This window comes from Cervus elaphus, chromosome 23, assembly GCF_910594005.1.
Source record: "Cervus elaphus chromosome 23, mCerEla1.1, whole genome shotgun sequence".
In the NCBI taxonomy this organism is placed as follows: Eukaryota; Metazoa; Chordata; class Mammalia; order Artiodactyla; family Cervidae; genus Cervus; species Cervus elaphus.
This window is the reverse complement of record NC_057837.1, coordinates 51,678,765-51,700,127: the sequence shown is the minus strand read 5'-3', so window position 1 is coordinate 51,700,127 and position 21,363 is coordinate 51,678,765. Positions and strand designations below refer to the sequence as shown.

At 38.5% G+C, this 21,363-nt stretch overlaps 1 protein-coding gene across 2 annotated transcripts in view; it reads right to left on the bottom strand.

Annotated features, from left to right (window-relative positions):
* Positions 1 to 21,363, bottom strand: part of DNAAF9 (dynein axonemal assembly factor 9) — a 172,294-nt gene that overhangs the window by 138,630 nt on the left and 12,301 nt on the right. For both annotated transcript variants that reach the window (XM_043885152.1, XM_043885153.1), the window contains exons 2-3: positions 11,060 to 11,139; positions 1,441 to 1,560 (exon numbers count right to left, since the gene is read on the bottom strand). In XM_043885152.1, the coding sequence (XP_043741087.1) occupies positions 1,441 to 1,560; positions 11,060 to 11,139 (200 nt within the window). The remainder of the gene's footprint in view (positions 1 to 1,440; positions 1,561 to 11,059; positions 11,140 to 21,363) is intronic.

Here is a 21,363-nt window from a genome sequence, read left to right as displayed (position 1 = left end):
CATACTCTGAAAACTACTTGTCACTCAGTTCATTCATTCAGTCCTGTCCGACTCTTTGTGACCACAAGGACTGCAGCATGTCAGGCTTCCTTGTCTATCACCAACTCCCAGAGCCTACTCAAACTCATGTCCATCACGTCAGTGATGCCATCCAACCATCTCATCCACTGTCATCCCCTTCTCCTCCCGCCTTCAATCGTTCCCAGCACCAGGGTCTTTTCCAATGAGTCGAAGTTCTTCACATCAGGTGGCCAAAGTACTGGAGTTTCAGCTTCAGCATCAGTCCTTCCAGTGAACACCCAGGACTGATCTCCTTTAGGATGAACTGGTTGGATCTCCTTGCAGTCCAAGGGAATCTCAAGAGTCTCCAACACCACAGTTCAAAAGCATCAATTCTTCAGTGCTCACCTTTCTGTACAATCCAACTCTCACATCCATACATGACCACTGGAAAAACCATAGCTTTGACTAGACAGACCTTTGTTGGCAAAGTAATGTCTCTGCTTTTTAATATGCTGTCTACGTGGGTCATAGCTTTTCTTCCAAGGAGCAAGCATCTTTTAATTTCATGGCTGCAGTCACCATCTGCAGTGATTTTGGAGCCCAAGAAAATAATGTCTGTCACTATTTCCCCATCTATTTGCCATGAAGTGATGGGACCAGATGCCATGATCTTAGTTTTCTGAATGTTGAGTGTTACGCCAACTTTTTCACTCTCCTCTTTCACTTTCATCAAGAGGCTCTTTAGTTCTTCTTTGCTTTCTGCCATAAGGGTGGTGTCATCAGAATGTCTGAGGTTATTGATATTTTTTCTGGCAATCTTGATTCCAGCTTGTGGCTTCATTCAGCCTGGCATTTCGCATGATTTTCTCTGCATATAAGTTAAAAAAGCAGGGTGACAATATAGAGCCTTGATTTGATGTACTCCTTTCCCGATTTGGAACCAGTCTGTTGTTCCATGTCCAGTTCTAACTGTTGCTTCTTGACCTGCATACATATTTCTCAGGAGGCATGTCAGCTGGTCTGGTATTCCCATCTTTTTCAGAATTATCCAGTTTGTTGCGATCCACACAGTCAAAAGCTTCACCAGTCAATAAAGAGGAAGTAGATGTTTTTCTGGAGCTCTTTTGCTTTTTCAATGATCCAACAGATGTTGACAATTTGATTTCTGGCTCCTCTGCCTTTTCTAAATCCAACTTGGACATCTGGAAGTTCATGGTTCACGTACTTATCACTAGTCTATTATCTAGTAGGTGACCAAAAGCATATTACTTAATGTATCAGCAAAGAAATGTTTTTCATTAATAAAAGAGCAAAAATTTACTGGCGCTTCAGGCTATTTTAAATTTGATATTTTTCCATAAAAGGGCATTGAAATAAGCATTCAAAGGAATAAATCATGTAACTCCTCTCTCTCAGAGTCTACCAATATATACTTACCATCTAAAACTTCTTCCGAAAACCCTGTTTTCTCAAAATCACTGGCATTTTGATTGTACAAACCAAGCAGAAGATAATTTGCCAGCTCTCTGCAGCCTTCATTGTACCTGCTATCGATTCCTGCAAGACAAAGAAGGCTCTGATCAGCTGTACTGTACTATGGGAGAAAATCAGTCCCAATAGTTTGTCCCTGCTCAGCAAAACTGTGATGGTTAAGTTAAAGGTAGCACCTCAGACCAGTTTTGTGCCAGAAACCAAACAAAACAACTCTCTGTGAAACAAGTGGCCTCAGCATCAAGTATTCTTATATGGATTCAAGATCTGTATAGCTGAGATGGTGAAACAGCATAAAATACAGAAGTTATTAATTTAATCAAAAGAAATTTTTGAGGATAGAAGTTACCAGAAAATACAGTCCACATCCTGCCAGAGGTGGTTAAAGATTTTGTAATACTTCCAGTTGGAATAGGACTAGGCATCAGAAAACTATTTTCTTCTCCAAAAGACCTTTATCAAAATACATGAAATCAAATAGAGGAGAATTAAGGTGGTTTGAGAAGAACTCAAAGAAGTGAAATGAGGACAAGTGAATGAAACCACAGACATCCATCTTCTCACAAATATTTGTCAGGCCCAAGGCCGTGCACTGTGCTAGATGCTGAAACATGCCAACAAATGGTCCTCATGAAGCTTACAGTCTAATGGGGCTGGGTCAGAGACTAATGAAAAGGAAATTAAAATACCGCCTTCATAACTGCCTTTCAATGCCACAGGCACATATACTATTTGGTTCCTGTATATGCATAAAAACCCAGAGCTATGGCTCTGGGCAAGAGGGACATGTCAAGGGCAGGGAGCAGTATATGTAAGACTAAAGAGAAGGGACTGGGGCAGAAGGAGCTCAAAGAAGGAGCTTGGGAAACAGGACTGCCAATGGTTTTTCAGAGCAGTGAAAAGTGAAAAATAATGGGCATTCAGGCCAGTAGGGCTGAGAGGACTTCTATGGGAAGACTACCTTCTCAGCTAGATCAAAGAAGCATAGTGCTCTTCTATCCCAATCAACACTTCAGTGAAGAAAGGGATTAAAAAAAAATCAAAAGAAGGAATGACTTGGCCTACATAACGCCTGAAGTTCAAAGTGCTAGAGTTAAAAATAACCAGTGGGGAACTTCCCAGGTGGTCCAGTGGTTAAGAATCTAATCTTCTAATGCAAGGGATGTGGGTTCAATTTCTTGTTGGGGAACTAATATCCCACATGCAAAGGGGCAACTAAACCTGCGCGCCGCAACTACTGAACCTGAGTACTTCAACTAGAGCTTTGTCAGCTGGGAGGGTCTAAAAGCAATGACATCCCTGTAGCAAAGAGCATACACAGTGCCTAGATCTTGGTTTCTAACACAATTCTGCAATAAAAGAAATCAGGGCTCCGTAAGAGCAATGGCTGTTTTGAGGACTGAAGCAGGTAACAGACAAAATAGGACTGGAGAATCTTATACTGTCAGAAAATACAGAAGTGCTAAACAGGCTAAAACTTTGATGAGGATATATCAAAGGGAGGGACATAGGAGTCAACCAAAAGAGCTCCAAATGGTCAAGCTGATACAATTTGAAGTAGCAGTGGAATATAACCTAAAGTATAAATGAAATAGTGCTAGATTTTAACTCAAAGTATAAAATAAATATTCATGAATCGATATTGATACAAACAAATGACTGAAATAAATGAGGGAGAAAAGACAAATATCCCATGCAGAAGAATTTCAAATAATTCATGTAGATACTCTCCTCCCCAAGGCAACAGGGCATAAACCCTACTCCTTAGTGTGTAAGCAGCAGAGTGACTTCCTCCCAGACGGCAGTATGGACGGAGGGGTGGGGAAAAAATTTATAGTACAGAATCTCACAAATACTATCTCAGACAAGTGATCAAAGTCAATATTCACTGAAAAGTCTTGCTGTTAATATGTACTCTTGCTATCATATGAAGAAAATGGCATGTTACTTCATTGGTCTTCCACTCCAAAGTCCACAACTCCAGTCTAATTATGAGAAAAACAAAAGAAAAATCCTAATAAAGGGATTTTTCTAGTACTAGTACTTCATTAGTACTCCTCAAAACTGTCATTAAGGTCATCAAAAACAAGGAAAGTCTGAGAAACTGTTATGGTCAAAAGAAGCCTAAGAAGACAACTCAATTTCACATGGGATCCTGGAACAGAAAAAGGGCATTAGGTAAAAACTAAGGAAATGTGAAGCAAGTGTGGACTTCAGATAATGATAATATATTAATACTCACTAATTGGGCTTCTCTGGGCTCAGTTGGTAAAGAATCCACCTGCAATGCAGGAGACCTGGGTTTGATCCCTGGGTTGGGAAGATCTCCTGGAAGAGGGCATGACAACCCACTCCAGTATTCTTACCTGGAGAATCCCATGGACAGAGGAGCCTGATGGGCTGTAGTGCATAGGGGCACAGAGTCAGACACAACTGAAGCGACAAAGCATGGACACACAATAGGGGAAACTGGATGAAGGGTATATGGGAACATTGTACTGTCTTTGCAATTTTTCTGTAAATCTAAAAATTGTAAAAAAAATCTAAAATTGGGATAAAAAACTATTTTTTTTTAAATGGAACACTCAAGAACTGCTGGTAAAAATATAATATGGTAGAACCACTCTGTATCCAAATGTTTACAGTAGTTTTATTTGTAGGTCTTAACTGATATGTACATACAATAAAATAGTAATTACCAATAAAAAGAGACGTATTCTTGATAGATGCTACTGTATGAATGAATCTCAAAATAATTATCCTAAGTGAAAGAAGTCAGACAAAAAAATATATACTATATGATTTGATTTATATAAAACTCTGGGAAATGCAAACTAATGTATAATGACAGGAAGCATATTAGTAATTGCCTAAGTGTGGAAAAGAGACAGAATGGAGACCCTACAAAAGGACACAAGGAAACCCAGAGATAATGGCTACGTACATTATCTTGACTGTGGTGATACTCTCACAGGTATACACATATGTCACCCCTTAACAGAAGTAAAGCTCAATGCTGTGAAGAAATATACTGCATAGGAACCTGGAATGTTAGGTCTATGAATCAAGATAAATTGAACGTGGTCAAGCAAGATGGCAAGAATGAACATGAATCACTGAACTAAAATGGACGGGAATAGATGACCACTGTATCTATTACTGTAGGAAAGAATCTCTTAGAAGAAATGGAGCAGCTGTTATAGTCAATAAAGGAGTTCAAAATGGAGAAATTAGGTGCCATCTCAAGAAAAAAAGAATGATCTAAGTTTGTCTTCAATGCAGACCATTAAACATCACAGTAATCCAAGCCTATGTCCCAACTACTAAAGCCAAAGAAGCTGAAGAAGAATGGTTCTCTGAGATCCATAAGACCTTATACAAACTAACATCAAAAATAAGATACACTTTTCATCACAGGATTGGAATGCAAAAGGAGGAAATCAAGAGATACCTGGAGTAACAGGCAAGCTTGGCCTTAGGATACAAAATGAAGCAGGGCAAAGGCTAACAGTTTTGTCAAAAGAACACGTTAGCCCCCGCCCGCTGTGCGCGCGCTGGCCGGGCAGCATGGCGGCGGCGGCGGGTAAAAAAAAAAAAAAAAGAACACGTCATAGCAGACACCCTCTGCCAATGACACAGGAGACAACTCTACACATGGAGAATACCAGATGGTAAACACTGAAATCAGACTGATTATATTATTTGCAGCTGAAGATGGCAAAGCCCTATACAGTCAGCAAAAATAAGACCTGGACCTGACTGTGGCTCAGATAAAGAACTCTTTACTGCAAAGTTCAGCTTAAACTGAAGGAAAGTAGGGAAAATCACTAGATCAATCAGGTAGGACCTAAACCAAATCCCTAATGATCATGCAGTGGAGGTGATGAAATAGACTCAAGGGAATCTATTCCTTAAATATTATATTATACATTATGTAATCTATTCCTTATATATTATTATAGAATCTGACAGACACAGTACCTTAAGAACTATAAATGAGGTTTGTAACACTATACAAGAGGCAGTGACCAAAACCATCCCAAGGAAAGGAAATTCAAGAAGGCAAACTGGTCATCTGAGGAGGCTTTACAAACAGCAGAGAAAAAGAAGAGAAGCAAAAGGCAAGGGAGAAAGGGAAAGATAAGCCAACTGAATACAGAGTTCCAAGGATAGCAAGGAGAGATAAGAAAGCCTTCTTAAGTGAACAATGCAAGGAAATTGAGGAAATCTAGAAAGGGAAAGATTAGAGATCTCTTCAAGAAGACGAGATGTCAGGGTAACATTTCATGTGAGGATGGGCATGGTAAAGAGAAACACTAAAAACCTAACAGAAGCAGAAGAAATTAAGAAGAGGTGGTAAGAATACAAAGAACTACACAAAAAAGATCTTAATAACCTGGATAACCATGATGGTGTGGTCAGTCACACAGGGACAGACATTCTGAAATGTGAAGTCAAGTGGGCCTTCAGTTCCGTACACTCACTCAGTCATGTCTGTCTCTGCGACCCCATGGACTGCAGTATGGCAGGTTTCCCTGTCCATCACCAACTCCCAGAGCTTACTCAAACTCACGTCCATTGAGTCAGTGATGCCATTCAACCATCTCATCCACTGTCATCCCTTTCTCCTTCTGTCTTCAATCTTTCCCAGTATCAGGGTCTTTTCCAGTGAGTCAGTTCTTTGCATCAGGTGGCCAAAGTATGGGGAGTTTCAACTTCAGCATCAGTTCTTCCAATGAATATTCAGGATTGATTTCCTTTAGGATGGACTGGTTGGATCTCCTTGCTGTCCAAGGGACTCTCAAGAGTCTTCTCCAACACCACAGTTCAAAAGCATCAACTCTTCAGTGCTCAACTTTCTGTATAGTCCAACTCTCACATCCATACATGACTACTGGAAAAACCGTAGCTTTGACTAGACGGACCATTTTTGGAAAAGTAATGTCTAGATTTTCTTCCAAGGAGCAAGCGTCTATGTGTGTATGTGTAATAAAGTTTTATTAAATTATAAAAGAGAGAAAGCTTCTGACATAGACACCAGAAGGGGGCAGAAAGAGTGCCCCCCTGCTAGTCTTTAGCTGGATGTTAGAGCTACCAGCAGGCTGCTAATTAGACAGAGGGAATGTCTCAAAACTCAGAGCCTGGCACCAGGCTCCCTCACCCACAACATGCATTTTGAGATAACATTGGCACAAGGTGAGTCATCCCAGGCCATAAAACGATTGCCATGAATCTTTAAGAAAGGCAGGTTTCCAAGTAAATATATACTTTTATTAACACAGATTAGGAGAACAACGTACGAGTAAAACATAGTCGTTTGTTCTGAGTCCTAAATGGAACCAACCTGAAGAAAGACAGAGTCTAGGGTAAATACATAGGTCATTAACATAGCTTAAGGAAAACATCTCCATAAGAAAAACACAGCGGTTAGCTCAAGGTTTGAGAAAAGTTAAGTTCAGGTGGAACCGGGTGTCATCTTGGCAACACGGAATTTTAAGAGAAACCTCCTTTTAAATTTGTATAGAGAAGGGAAAAAATGCTTAAGAGAGAGAGAAAAAACATCTGACACTTGCAGCTGATTTCCTCCATTTGGAGACCCCTAGCCGTCCTGCCTGTTACCCTCTCATTCCCCGCTTTTCTTTAAGAGAATTATGTTTCCTAGGGAAACAGGGCGTCGTTCTCATTCAGTAACTGCTTCTGAGCTGATAAGGGGTGTTGTGCCTAAATTGGCGAGGCAACATATGCTCCAAACCTTTATACTGAGGGTCTCTGATTCAGGGGCCCCAAGTAAGAGTTGGAGGGAGCCGCCATAGTTCCCGGAATTTGAACAACCATTTGTAACTTAAAAGCCTTCAATGTGACTGGAAACAAATCCAGTTACACAGTTACAGATGCACCGAACAAACAGCAAAAACATCAATCAGCGAAGTTAAAAGTCACATTACGCCAAGGAGCAAGCATCTTTTAATTTCATGGCTGTAGTGATAGTGACTATCTGCAGTGATTCTGGAGCCCAAAAAAATAGTCTCTCACTGTTTTCATTGTTTCCCCATCTATCTGCCATGAAGTGATGGTGTTAGGGGAAGCACAACGACTGAAAACCACCCACCCTGGCCAGGCTCTCTAGTAACCATTTGAATAAGAGATCCTGATAAGGAATATGGAACTAATAAGCCACGGAAGAGTTCGGGAAAGGTCAAAAGGAGACACCATGTGTCCCTCCACTTCCCAGAATCCCTCTCGTTAGCATACATCTTGTTGAGTGATGCGTGCACCAGCAGGAAGGATTCTGAGTCAGAATGATTGGCCAAAGACAACCCAGAAACTAATGCCATCACCCTAAAACCCGAGACTGTGAGTCACGTGGCAGAGCAGTTCTCCTGGGTTCCCTTACCCTACTGCTCTCGGCCTGGGTGTCTTCTTCCAATAAAGTCTCTTGGCTTTGTCAGCACGTGTCTCCTTGGACAATTCTTTTCCCAGTGTTAGACAAGAGCCCACTCTTGGGGACCTAGAGGGGAGCTCCCCTCTTCCTACAACAATGGGACCAGATACCATGATCTTAAGTTTTCTGAATGTTGAGTATTAAGCCAACTTTTTCACTATCTTCTTTCACTTTCATCAAGAGGCTCTTTAGTTCCTCTTCACTTTCTGCCATAAGGGTGGTGTCATCTGCATATCTGAGGTTACTGATGTTTCTCCCGGCAATCTTGATTCCAGCTTGTGATCCATCCAGTCTGGCATTTCACATGATATACTCCACATATACATTAAATAAGCCAAGTGACAATAATACAGCCTTTGCGTACTCCTTTCCCAATTTTGAACCAGTCCATTGTTTCATGTCCAGTTCTGTAAACAACAGACTTCTAGATTGAGTGGGAAAAGGAGAGGATGGGATGATTTGAGAGGATAGCACTGAAACATGTACATTACCATATGCAGAATGGATGACCAGTGCAAGTTCCATGCATGAAGCAGGGCAACCAGGGCTGGTGCTCTGTGACAACCTGAAGGGAGGGGGTGGGGAGGAAGGTGATGAGGAGGTGGGTGGGGAGGAAGATGGTGGCAGAGGGTTCAGGATGGGGGGACACATGTATGTCTATGGCCAATTCATGTTGATGTATGGCAAAAGTCACCACAATATTGTAAAGTAATTATCGTCCAATTAAAATAAATAAGTAAATAAAAAAGATTGCTGGGAGAAATAACCTCAGATGTGCAGATGATACTACTCTAATGGCAGAAAGCAAACAGGAGCCTCTTGATGAGGGTGAAAGGGGAGAGTGAAAAAGCTGACTTAAAACTCAGCTTTTCAAAAAACTACGATCATGGTATCCAGTCCCATCACTTCATGGTAAACAGAAGGTGAAAAAGTGGGAACCGTGACAAATTTTATTTTCTTGGGGTCCAAAATCACTGTGGACAACGATTCTAGCTATGAAATTAAAAGATGCTTGCTCCGGGAAGAAAAGCTATGGCAAATCTAGACAGTGTATTAAAAAGCAGAGACATCACTTTGTCAACAAAGGTCTGTATAGTCAAAGCTACGGTTTTTCCAACAGTCATGTAGGGATGTGAGAGCTGGACCATAAAGAAGGCTGAGCACCAAAGAACTGATGCTTTTGAATTGTGGTGCTGAAGAAGACTCTTGAGAGTCCCCTGGACTGCAAGAAAATAAAGCCAGTCAATTCTAAAGGAAATCAACCATGAATATTCATTAGAAGGACTAATGCTGAAGCTGAAGCTCCAATACTTGGGCCACCTGATGCAAAGAGCCGAATCACTGGAAAAAACCCTAATGCCGGGAAAGATTGAGAGCAGAAGACATGGGTGACAGAGGATGAGATGGCTGGATAGCATCACACTGACTCAATGGACATGAATTTGAGCAAACTCTGGGAGATAGCGAAGTACAGGGAAGCCTGGCCAGCTGCAGTTCACGGGGTCACAAAAAGTCAGAAATGACTTAGCGACTAAACGACAACATACATATGTCAAAACTTATCACATTGTACACTTTTAATATGTGCAGTTTACTATACATGAATTAATACCACCATAAAACTTTTTTTAAACAAAAGGTTAGCAGAAAATCAGTGAAAACATTTCCTATATCATAAGAACTAAATGGCAAATGCCAAAGTGGAGGGAGTTAAATTAGAGTTGCTAGGAAGGATACTGCAGGGGTTAGAAGACTAAATTAAACCAACCAACTGACCACGAGATGCTATGATAACTGTAATTACCCCCAAAGGTAGAATTCACTAAACTCCTGAAGTTGTTTAAAAACATACAAGTGCCTCACTGACTTCTGGCTTCACGTTCACATACAGCTCTTTGTCCTAGAGGTTTATTAACTTTTTACCTTAAACTTCACACACCCACCTTCAAACATCAATTTCTGCAACATTTGTGTTTTCATTTTACATATATATGTATGTATCTGGTCTCATGGTATTCTTATAAGTTGACCCTTTTCTCAATCCTTTAGTATTCTATATTCAAGTTGCCCACTTGATCAATTTTGTGCTGCCTATTTTTACTAGGTTGAGCCTGAACTAAAAGAAATAATAGCATAAGTACAGTAACAAATAGGTGGTTTTATTCAAAAGTAAATTCATGACAGAGAGAGCTCCCACCCCCTATATTGGCTGCAGCTGGAAAGAGAATCCAGTGATTGTTGTTTCAGCATTTGAAACCAATGACTGGAATTCTAGGCCCACTGTAAACTATGTCTCTTGACTAAGTGAGTGATGGAGTCAAAATTCAAACCCAAAACCTGCTTGGCTCCAGAGTGCATATTTCAAACTCCAGTGTGCACTCTGTACACTGACTCTCGTAAGTTTAAATGAAAGTGCTAGTAAGTGAAAAAATAAAATTATGTATAGAATATCTGAAAGAACAAACAAGAAAGTGGTTAACTTCTGGTGGGAAGGAAATTAGAAGGCTGACAGACAAACAACCTGACCTAAGCAAGTTTTATGACTCAATACTGTGAATGTAAATGACAATGAGATAAAGAAGGAGATTGATCTAACATAGAAAAATCTCCAAGATACACTTATCATGTGGAAATTTTTCAGTTAGGTTAACAACAATATTCATAAAATGTTCCCTTTTGTGTTAAAAAAAAAATACAGTTAATGTTATCTCTTGGGGAGTGGAATTGGTATCTGGGATGATTAGAAAACTTCATTACTGTGTACTGTCTTAATTTCTCTTTCATAATAAAAGAAAGTGTTAAAGAATAAATGCCCAATTCTGTCACTCTATGGCCTGAGGCAAGTCAGTTTCATCTCCCAGAGTCTCAGTTTCCTCCTCTTACAAGGGTCACTGTGAGGAGAAATAACATATACAAAGTGCCTGCTCTGTGGCACAGGCTCCCTATTTCACTGATATGTCAGCGGACTTCATTAAAACAGCAACAGATTTCAGGGGAACAAGGGCTGGGAGAAGAATACTAACTCACAGCTTGTCTCACAGTGATGACACTATTATTAATATCTTCCTGTGAACAGAAGGAAGTTGCCCCAGCCCTGAGTCCCAGCCTGTTAAAAACACTGACCTAGGATGCAGAGGATCCCGTCGGGTTGAGACTTGCTGCTCTGGGTCAAGATGCTCTGAACCTGGCGGAGGCGACTGCAGCTGCAATAAGAACAGAAATCAGCTTCCTGAGTGCCAGCACATGAAGGCATGAGGAAGAAAACGACAGCAAGTGATGGAAACTGGCCCGTCTGACTTTGATGTCAGAATCATAAGAAGAAATTACGTATTCTTTTTTCTAATATTTTTTGGAAGAGATTATGCAGAATTGGTCTGAAGACTAAGTCTGAACTGCTGATTATAAACTGTATGGTCAGTGGCTCTCTCATTCAACAAAGGATGGAACCAAAGGCCCTCTCATAATCAATAGTAGACAGGACAAGAACCCATCAGCTGACCAGAAGAACCTCCAATGTCTTAATTTTGAAGATTACCAAAGAAGAGTTTCTACACTAATTTGTCCTAACTGTGTTCCTAACTTACTGATCTGTTTTTTTTTTTTTTAATTGATCTGTTAAAAACAAAACCCAAGCAGATAAAAATCAAATTAAGGACCAATGTCATCACAACTACCCCCATAAGTGTGTCAGTACATGATACTTCTTGCTGTATCATCCTGCCAACTACACCAATTGTCTTGCTGTTCACACTGTTCACTGAACCCAGGGTGGGCAAGGGGTGCATGCGCAAGCTTGAAGAAGACTCAAGGAGCTGGAGGAACTGCAGTTCCTGCAGCTGGAGGAACTGTAGCAGCCATGGGGCAGCCATGCTGCATTCACTCTTGGTTGACCCAGTGAATGCAGCCATAACACAGCCTCAACGGCTTTTCAAGTGGAAATTATACAGGTTTACAAAAAAGTGGCCCATGACCAAGTGGGTACATTGTGATGTGCGTGCACAGTGCTATAAGTCATCTCAGCTGTTATATAAACCATATATTTACAAAAGGTGGGGGTGAGACAGCCTGACCACCGCCATCTTGGCTAATTCACTCTTTCTCTACAAAACTGCTCCAATTCCGTGCAGATCTCTGATTCCACTGATGTTACAGACATGCCCTTCCTTCCAAACAAAGCATAAGGAGAGACATGACTTCCAGACATTGATATCACTTCTAAGGATCCCATGCTTTCCATATCAATCCCTTCTCCCTCCCAGATTCCGAGAGTGGTTCACTTTCCTGCTTGAGACTAATCCTTCCATAGGGTCTGTCCACATCACCTTCTGGTCCAAGATCTGTCTCCACTATTCATCCCTTAAGGCTCTTATATTAATTTTACCCCCTACAGTCAACATAGTCCCAATTCTTGTTGGGCTTGTTCGGTCACCCAGTGGTGTCTGACTCTTTGCAACCCATGGATGCAGCACACCAGGCCTCCCTGTCCCTCACGATCTCCTGAAGTTTGCCCAAGTTCATGTTCATTGCATCAGTGATGCCATACAGCCATCTCATCCTCTGACGCCCTCTTCTCTTCCTGCCCTCAATCTTTTCCAGCATTAGGGACTTTTCCAATGAGTCAGCTGTTCACATCAGGTGACTAAAATACTGGAGCTTCAGCATCAGTCCTTCCAGTGAGTATTCAGGGTTGATTTCCCTGAAGATTGACTGGTTTGATCTCCTTGCTGTCCAAAGGGCTCTGAGGAGTGTTCTCCAGCACCAAGGAATTGAAGGCATCAATTCCTTGGTGCTCTCCCTTCTTTACGATCCAGCTCTCACAACTGTACATGACCACTGGGAAGACCATAACCTTGACTATACAGACCTTTGTCAGCAGAGTAATGTCTGCTTTTCAACACACTGTCTAGGCCTGTCATAGCTTTCCTGCCAAGAAGCAATCATTTTCTGATTTCATGGCTGTAGTCACAATCCACAATGATTTTAGAGCCCAAGAAGAAATCTGTCACTACTATCATCTTTTCCCCTTCTATCTGCCATGAAGTAATGGGGCCAGATATCATAATCTTAGTTTTTTTAACATTTAGTTTTAAGCTGGCTCTTTCACTCTCCTCCTTCACCCCATCAAGAGGCTCTTTAGTTCCTCTTCGCTACCTAGAAGCCCTACCACATCATCATTATCTAAGATTCTCCATAAACCTACTACAATAACTGTTCCATCCATAACAGTCAGACTTCATCCTCACTGCTCTGTTCTGGTACACTTGTCCTATACTCACCCAAGCAATAGTATTTCCAGCTAAAATAACACCATTTCCCTGTCTTGAATTCCCTTTTCCCCTGTTTTTTTCTGATGTTCCCACACACCAAGTTCATGACTTAGTGGTCCTTATCACTATCTTCCCTCAAGATGTTCACCATCTTCTACCTAATACCAAAAGCAGACAAAGACAGCACCAAAAATATAGAAACATACACATAAATATCTATCATGAATACAGATGTAGAAATCCTCAATAAAATATTAGTAAATATAATTCAACAACATATAAAAAGAATTACACACTATGGCCAAGAGGGATGAAAGGCTGGAAATCAATCAATATAATCCCCAATCTAACAGGTTAAGGAAGAAAAAAAAAATCATACAACCACATAATTGATGCAGAAAAATCTGAAAATATTCAACACCAATTCATAGTAAAAAAAAAAAAAACAAAAACTCAGAAAACTACAAATAGATGAGTTTCCTCAACTTGATAAAGAAAATCAATTTTGGTTTTGATACCCCACCCCCCAAAAAAAACCCTCCAAAGCAAATTCTGGGATATACTCAATGATAAAAAAAAAACAAAAACAAGGAACAAGAAAAAGATGTATGCTCTCATTAACCTATTCAACATAATACTGATAGTTGAAGCCAATGCAACAAGGCAAAAAAAGGAAATAAAAGGTATACAGATAGAAAAGGAAGGTATAAAATTATTTGTAGAGATGACACAATGGCCTATGTATAGGGAATCTCACAGAATCTACAAAAAAATCTTAGAATAAGTGAGTTCAACAAAGTCATAATATCAACATATAAAAACCAACTGTATACATGAACACAGGAACCAAAATTAAAAATATAAATTTAAATATAAACCAAACAAATATATAATATATATACCAAACAAAATATAAACCAAACAAAACATGAATAGGACTTACATGCTAAAAAATACAAAACATTGATAAAGGAAACCGAATAAGATCTAAGTAAGTGGAGAAACATATTTATGGACTGGAAAACTCAACATAATATATATGTCAATTCTTATCAAATTGATTTATAAGTTTAACACAATTCCTATTAAAATCCTAGCAAGATTCTTTATAGACATAGACAAGATCACTCTAAAACTTATAGGGGAAAGCAAAGGAACATTCAAGGATAGCAAAAACTTTTTAGAAAATGAATAATGTGGAAGGAATCACTATGTCTGATGTCAAGACATATTATATAGCTACAGACTACGGTTCTGGCTACGAGACAGATACGTAGATCAATAGAATGGAACAGGAACAACAGAAATAGACCCACAAAAATATAGCCAAGTAATATTTGAGAAAGCGTGGAAAGCAACCCAAGACAGGAAAAATAGTCTCTTCAATAAATGGCTTTGGAACAACTGGATATCCATAGACAAAAACATGAACCTTAACCTAAACCTTATAACTGGCACAAAAATTAACTCAAAAGAGATCACAGATTTAAAAATCTAAATGTAAAACTTAAATATAAAAAATTTAAATATAAAATCTTTAAAAGAAAAGAGAAGAAAATATCCAGGACATAGGATTTAATGAAATTCTTAGACTTGATACCAAAAGTAAGATCCATTAAAAATTGATACATTAGACTTCACCAAAATTTTAAACTTCTGCTTTGTGAAAGACTCTACTGAGAGAATGAAAAGGCAAGCTACAAAATGGGAGAAAATATTTGCAAATCACTTATCTGAAACAGCAGAATACAAAAAAAACTCTCAAAACACAACAGCAAAAAAACACTCCAATTAGAAAATAGGTCAAGGTATAAAGAAAATTTTCTCAAAGTGGATAGAGAAATGTCACATAAACACATGAAAATAGATTCAACATCATTATCCGTTGTTGTTGTTGTTGTTCAGTTGCTAAGTTGTGTCTGACCATTTGCAATCCCATGGACCACAGCACATCAGGCTTCCCTGTCCTTCACTATCTCCCAGAGTTTGCTCTAATTCATGTCCAATGAGTTGATGATGCTATCTAACCATCTCATCCGCTGCTGCCACCTTCTTTTTCCTTCAGTCTTTCCCAGGATCAGGGTCTGTTCTAATGAGTTGGCTCTTTGCATCAGGTGGCCAAAATATTGGAGCTTCAGCTTCGGCATCAATCCTGCTAATGAATATTCATAGTTGATTCCCTCTAGGATTGACTGGTTTGATCTCCTTGCTGTCCAAGGGACTCTTGAGGGTCTTCTCCAGCACCACAATTCAAAAACATCAGTTCCTTGGCACTCAGCCTTCTTTATGTTCCAACTCTCACATCCATACATGACTACTGGAAAAACCACAGCTTTGACTACATGGATCTTTGTTGGCAATGTGATGTCTCTGCTTTTTAATATGCTGTCTAGGTTTATCATAACTTTCCTTCCAAGCAGCAAGCGTCTTTCAATTTCATGGCTGCAGTTACTGTCAGAAGTGATCTTTGGAGCCCAAGAAAATAAAATCTGTCATTGCCTTCACTTTTTCTCTTTCTATTTGCCATGAAGTCTATGGCCATATCACCTGAACGTGCCTAATCTCACCTATTTGCCATGAAGTGATGGGACCCAACGCCATGATTTTCGTTTTTTAAACGTTGAGTTTCAAGCCAGCTTCTTCACTCTCCTCTTTCAACCTCATCAAGAGGTTCTTTAGTTCCTCTTCACTTTCTGCCATTAGAATTGTATCATCTGCATATCTGAAGTCGTTGATATTTCTCCCAGCAATCTTGATTCCAGCTTGTCATTCATCCAATCCAACATTTCACATGATGTGCTCTGCACAGAAGTTAAATAAACAGGGTGACAATATACAGCCTTGTCGTACTCCTTTCCCAATTTTGAACCAGTCAGTTGTTCCATGTTAGGTTCTGATTGTTGCTTCTTGACCCTCAGACAGGTTTCTCAGGAGACAGGTAAGGTGGTCTGGTATTCCCATCACTATAAGAATGTTCCAGTTTGTTGTGATTCACACAGTCAAAGGCTTTATAGCATACTCAATGAAGCAGAAGTAGATATTTTTCTGGAATTCCCTTGCTTCCTCTATGGTCCAATGAATGCTGGCAATTTGATCTCATCGATTAGAGAAGCGCAAATTAAAACCACAATGAGACACTACTATACATCTACTACTAAAATAACAAATAGTGATGATACCAAACGCTGGTGACGATTCAAAGAAATTGAATCACTTGTAGCTTTCTGAAGTAAATTAAAGAAGACATCAATAACAGAAATACATTCATATTCCCACACTGGACCTTAATATAATATATAATATTATATATTTAATTTTTATTGGGTATAATTGACTTACAATGTTGTGTTAATTTCAAATGTAGGGCAAAGTAAATTTGTTACAGAAATACATATATCCACTCTTTGTTAGATTCTTTTCCCATATAGGCCATCACAGAGTATTGAGTAGAGTTCCCTGTGCTATAGAGTAGGCTCTTATTAGTTATCTCTTTTACATATAGTAGTGCATATGTGTCAATTCCAATCTTCCAATTTATCCCTCCCCTCCAAGGAACTTTTTTTGAAGAAATAGAAAATCCACCTAAAATTCGCATGAAATCCCAAGGGACCCAGGATAGACAAAACAGTATCGAAAAAGAAGGATAAGCTAAAAGACACACTTCCTAACTTCAAAAGTTATTACAAAGCTACAATAATCATAACAGTTTGTACTGGCATAAAGAAAGACATACAGAACAATGGGATAGAACAGAGAGCCCAGTAATAAACCCTTTTTGTGACTGGCTTATTTCACTTACTAATAATATAATGTGCTCATGGTCAAATGATTTTTGAGAAATGCACCAAGAATGAGAAAGGAGAGTTTTTTCAACAAATGATTTTGGGAAAACTTTATAGTCATAGGGTAATTATTAATTAAAAAAAAAAAAGAATTTGAACTCTGACTTTATACCATAGACAAAATTAACTCAGAATAAAGACCTAAATGTAAAACTAAAACTATACAAAATTTTTTAGAAGAAAACATACAGGAAAAGCTTCGTAACACTGGATTTGGCAATGATTTCCTGTTATGACACCATAAACACAGACAACAAATGAAAAAAATATATATATAGACTTCATCAAAATTAAAAATTTATGTTTATCAAAGGACACAATTAACAGAGTAAGAAGACAACCCACAGAATGGGAGAAAATATTCACTAATTATGTATCTAAGAAGAGGCTAATATCCAGAATACATAAAGGACTTCTATAACTCAACCACAAATAACTCAAAATGGGCAAAGAACACGACAAGACATTCCTCCAAATTAGATATCTAAACAGCCAATAAACATATGAAAAGATGAAAGATATTCAACATCACTAATCATCAGGGCAATAAAAATCAAACCCACAAAGAGATATTACTGCCACACAAATTAACATGGCTACTATCAAAAAAGCAGAAGACATAAAGTTTAGCAAGGAGAAGGAGAAATCAGGACCTCTGTACTGCATTAGTGGAAATGTAAAATATTACATTTGCTATGGAAAACAGTACAGTGTTCCTCAGAAAATTAAACACAGAATTAATTACCAAATGATCCAACAATTGCACTTCTGGCTATATACTCCAAAGAAACAAAAGCAAGACTCAAAGAGACATCTGTACACCCATGATCACAGCAGCATTATTGACAACAGTCAAAAGGTAAAAGCAACCCAAGTGTCTATGTGTGCTAAGTCACTTCAGTTGTGTGTGACTCTGTGTGACCCTATGGACTGTAGTCTGCCAGACTCCTCTGTCCAGGGGATTATCCAGGCAAGAATACTGGAGTGGGCGGCCATCCCCTTCTCAGGGGATCTTTCCAACCTAGGGATTGAACCCATGTCTCTCATGTCTCCTGCATAGGCAGGCGAGTTTCTTACCACTAGTGCCACCTGATAAACTGTAGTATATACATACAATGGAATATCACTCAATCTTAAAAAGGACAGAAATTCTGACACATGATAATACATGAATAAGCCTTAAAGACCTTACAGTAAGTGAAATAAACCAGTCCTGAAAGGACAAATATTGTATGATTCCATTTTTATGAGGTACTTAAAACAGACAAATTCACAAAGACAGAAAGTAGAATGGTGGTTGCCAGGGGGCGAGTGGGTGAGGTGGAGGGAAGGAGTGGGGAGTTATTGCTTAACAGGTACCAGAGTTTCAGTTCTGCAAGATGAAGAGTTCTGTGGATGGTGAATGTAGCACAATAAGGTAAAAATACTTAATGCCACTAAACTGTACACTTAAAAAAGTTTAGATGGTAAATTTTATGCATATTCGGCTATAGTTTAAAGAAACCAATGTCACATAAAACAGAAAAAACAGAGAGGGAGAACTCTTGTAATGAAGAATAGTCAGTCAGTGCAACTTATTAACCTCAATCTGATTTAAACAAAACCAACCAACCAACCCAAGGGAAACATCTATAAGACATCTGACAAAAATTTGAGTATGCCTTGGAACTATATTACATCTTAATAGAATATTATTATCTATTATCCAGGGCATATTCAAATTTACTACCAATTTTCTTAGCTGAGATAATACGGTGGTTACATAGTAGAAGGTCCTTTTTCTTAGCAGATGCATGAGGCAGTATTTAGGAATGAAATGCCATGATGTCTGCAAATTGAAGAGTTTAACAGAAAAAAAAGAATGAAAAGAAAAAGTAAAGACAATGCACACAGGCAAAGAATCAAAACTAGTTAATCTAAGTGATGGGTATATTCTTGCACTATTCTTTCATTTTTTCTGTATTGTTTGAACACTTTCATAATAAAAATCTGGGGCTGGAGGTAAGGGGGAACATGTGGAGTAACTCAGGGTTTTGGAAGTAGCAGAATTTAAACTGCAAGATAAGGGGGTACTCTTTCTGCCCCTTCTGATGCCTATGTCAGAAGCTTTCTCTATCTTCTTTATACTTTAATAATTTATTACACAAAAAATAAATAAATAAATAAACTGCAAGATGATTAAGATTAAAGTAAGAAAACTCTATCCCTGGGAAATGGTTGCCTATCCATCCCCACTTTCTCATGTTTAATAGAAGATTCATCTTGCAATCATTCTCTGCACTAGAAAGATTTCATTAAGTTGGTCCTTTAGTCCATTTCCCAATCCTGGCTGACTACCAAAGTTACCAAGAGCTCTTGAGTTTTCAAACTCAGAACCAGCCAGCGACAAAAAGCATTAACAGGTCATGTGACCAGGAAAAGCCAGTTCCCCAACTACTGCCATGGGAAGCCAAGACAGGAGCAAAAAGAGGGTTTTTTTGGCCAAATCAAGTAGAAGCAAATAAAATGGAGGAAGATCTTTCTCCTCCCAGAGTAAAACATTAATAATATTTTCTTGCAAAATGGGTAGATCTAAATTTAGTTCTTTTTTTCCTTTGAAGATTTTCTTGCTTCCCAAATTTAATTTTTGACTAGAACATAGCCTATTATTTATCACTGAACCATTAAACTTATCATTTACTGAAATATTTATCTATTTTTTAAAAACCTGTTTAAAAAACATTTTTTAAACCTGTTAAGTATAAAGAAAACCACAATATTCATATTCCAAGCACTCCGAATTAACCTACATTAATGCCTTTTTCAGATATGTAAAGTATTAATTTATTATCCTTTTTTACTTAAAAATCGGAACACTACATACAAAACTTAAGTTTTCACTATTCCCCACCCCCAGAGGTCGCCATTGTGAGTTTTCTTTGTATCCATCTAGTCTTTTTTCCCTTGTTCTCAGTAGAAATTTTCAAACACACACCAAACCCAGCAACAGCACTGCCCTGTAGCTTTCAGGTCTACCTGAACAAAAGCTAGCACATCCTGAGTAGAAGGCCTGTGGTCACCTACAACGTTACAAAGTTCCTCCTTTAGAATACCTGCAGAGGGTCACAAGATATGACTTAGTGACTAAACAACAACAATGAACGGGCAGCAGACCCAGTAATACAGTTTTTATGAAATATGCTGCTTGTATACTATACTATACTTCTCACTTTCATTGGATTCAGGCTCAAAATCTAGACATGACAGATGACACGGCAAAAACAAGACCTAAACAGAAACAGTCTGCCCAGATCACAAGGCTGAGTAAAGATTAACAGCATTAAAACCTGAGTGACCAAGTATCCTGGCTCTGAACTTTTTCTTTCTAACATACCTCACTGATTTCCTGACAACAAAGTTAGCCTCAGATACAGTATTTCTAAATTCTAAACAATCACCTCTGTTCTCCCCACCATCCATTTTATATTTAATAGTTAGTTCACTGCTCACTGCCGTTATAACAATTACTATATATATAGCTAAGTATATTTTGTTTGTGTTTCATTATCATGGTTCCCTGGAAATGGGAGAAATTTTGCAATTTTTATTTTTGCCTGTTTTTCTTCATAATTTATGCTTTTTGACTTTTAAAATCAAACTATTAAAACATGAATATATTCTCCTTATATTCTATATGCTTTGTGTTTTGGATGTTTTACAAAGTGAATTCTCATACCAATCTGAATCACTTCATCCTATAAAACTGATGCGAACAATCTGATATAATACAGTTAATACACAGTTTGGGTGAGTTTTTTGTGGAGAGAGTTGTTTTTCACTTCACTGTTTTTACATAAAATCAAAATAATGAGATATGTAACTGCTCTGCAATGTGCTTTTTTAACTTAACACTGTACCTCAAGATCTTTCCAAGATAGTAAATAGAACACAACCTCATTTTTAAAACTGTTGTACTATATCCTTTTGCTTTTATTTAACAAAACACTATGATTGAACATTCATGACTTTTATTATTTTTGCAAATAGCAAACAATGTTTCAATGAACAACCTTATAAAGCCATCTTCGGCACAAGTCTAAAAAAAAAGCTGGCTTAAAACTCAATACTCAGACAACTAAGATCATGGCATCCGGTCTCATCACTTCATGGCAAACAGAAGGGGCAAAAGGAGAAACAGTGACGGATTTTATTTTCTTGGGCTCCAAAATCACTGCAGACTGTGACTGCAGCCACAGAATTAAAAGATGCTTGCTCCTTGTAAGAATAGCTAAGACAAACCTATATAGTGTATTAAAAAGCAGATACATCACTCTGCTGA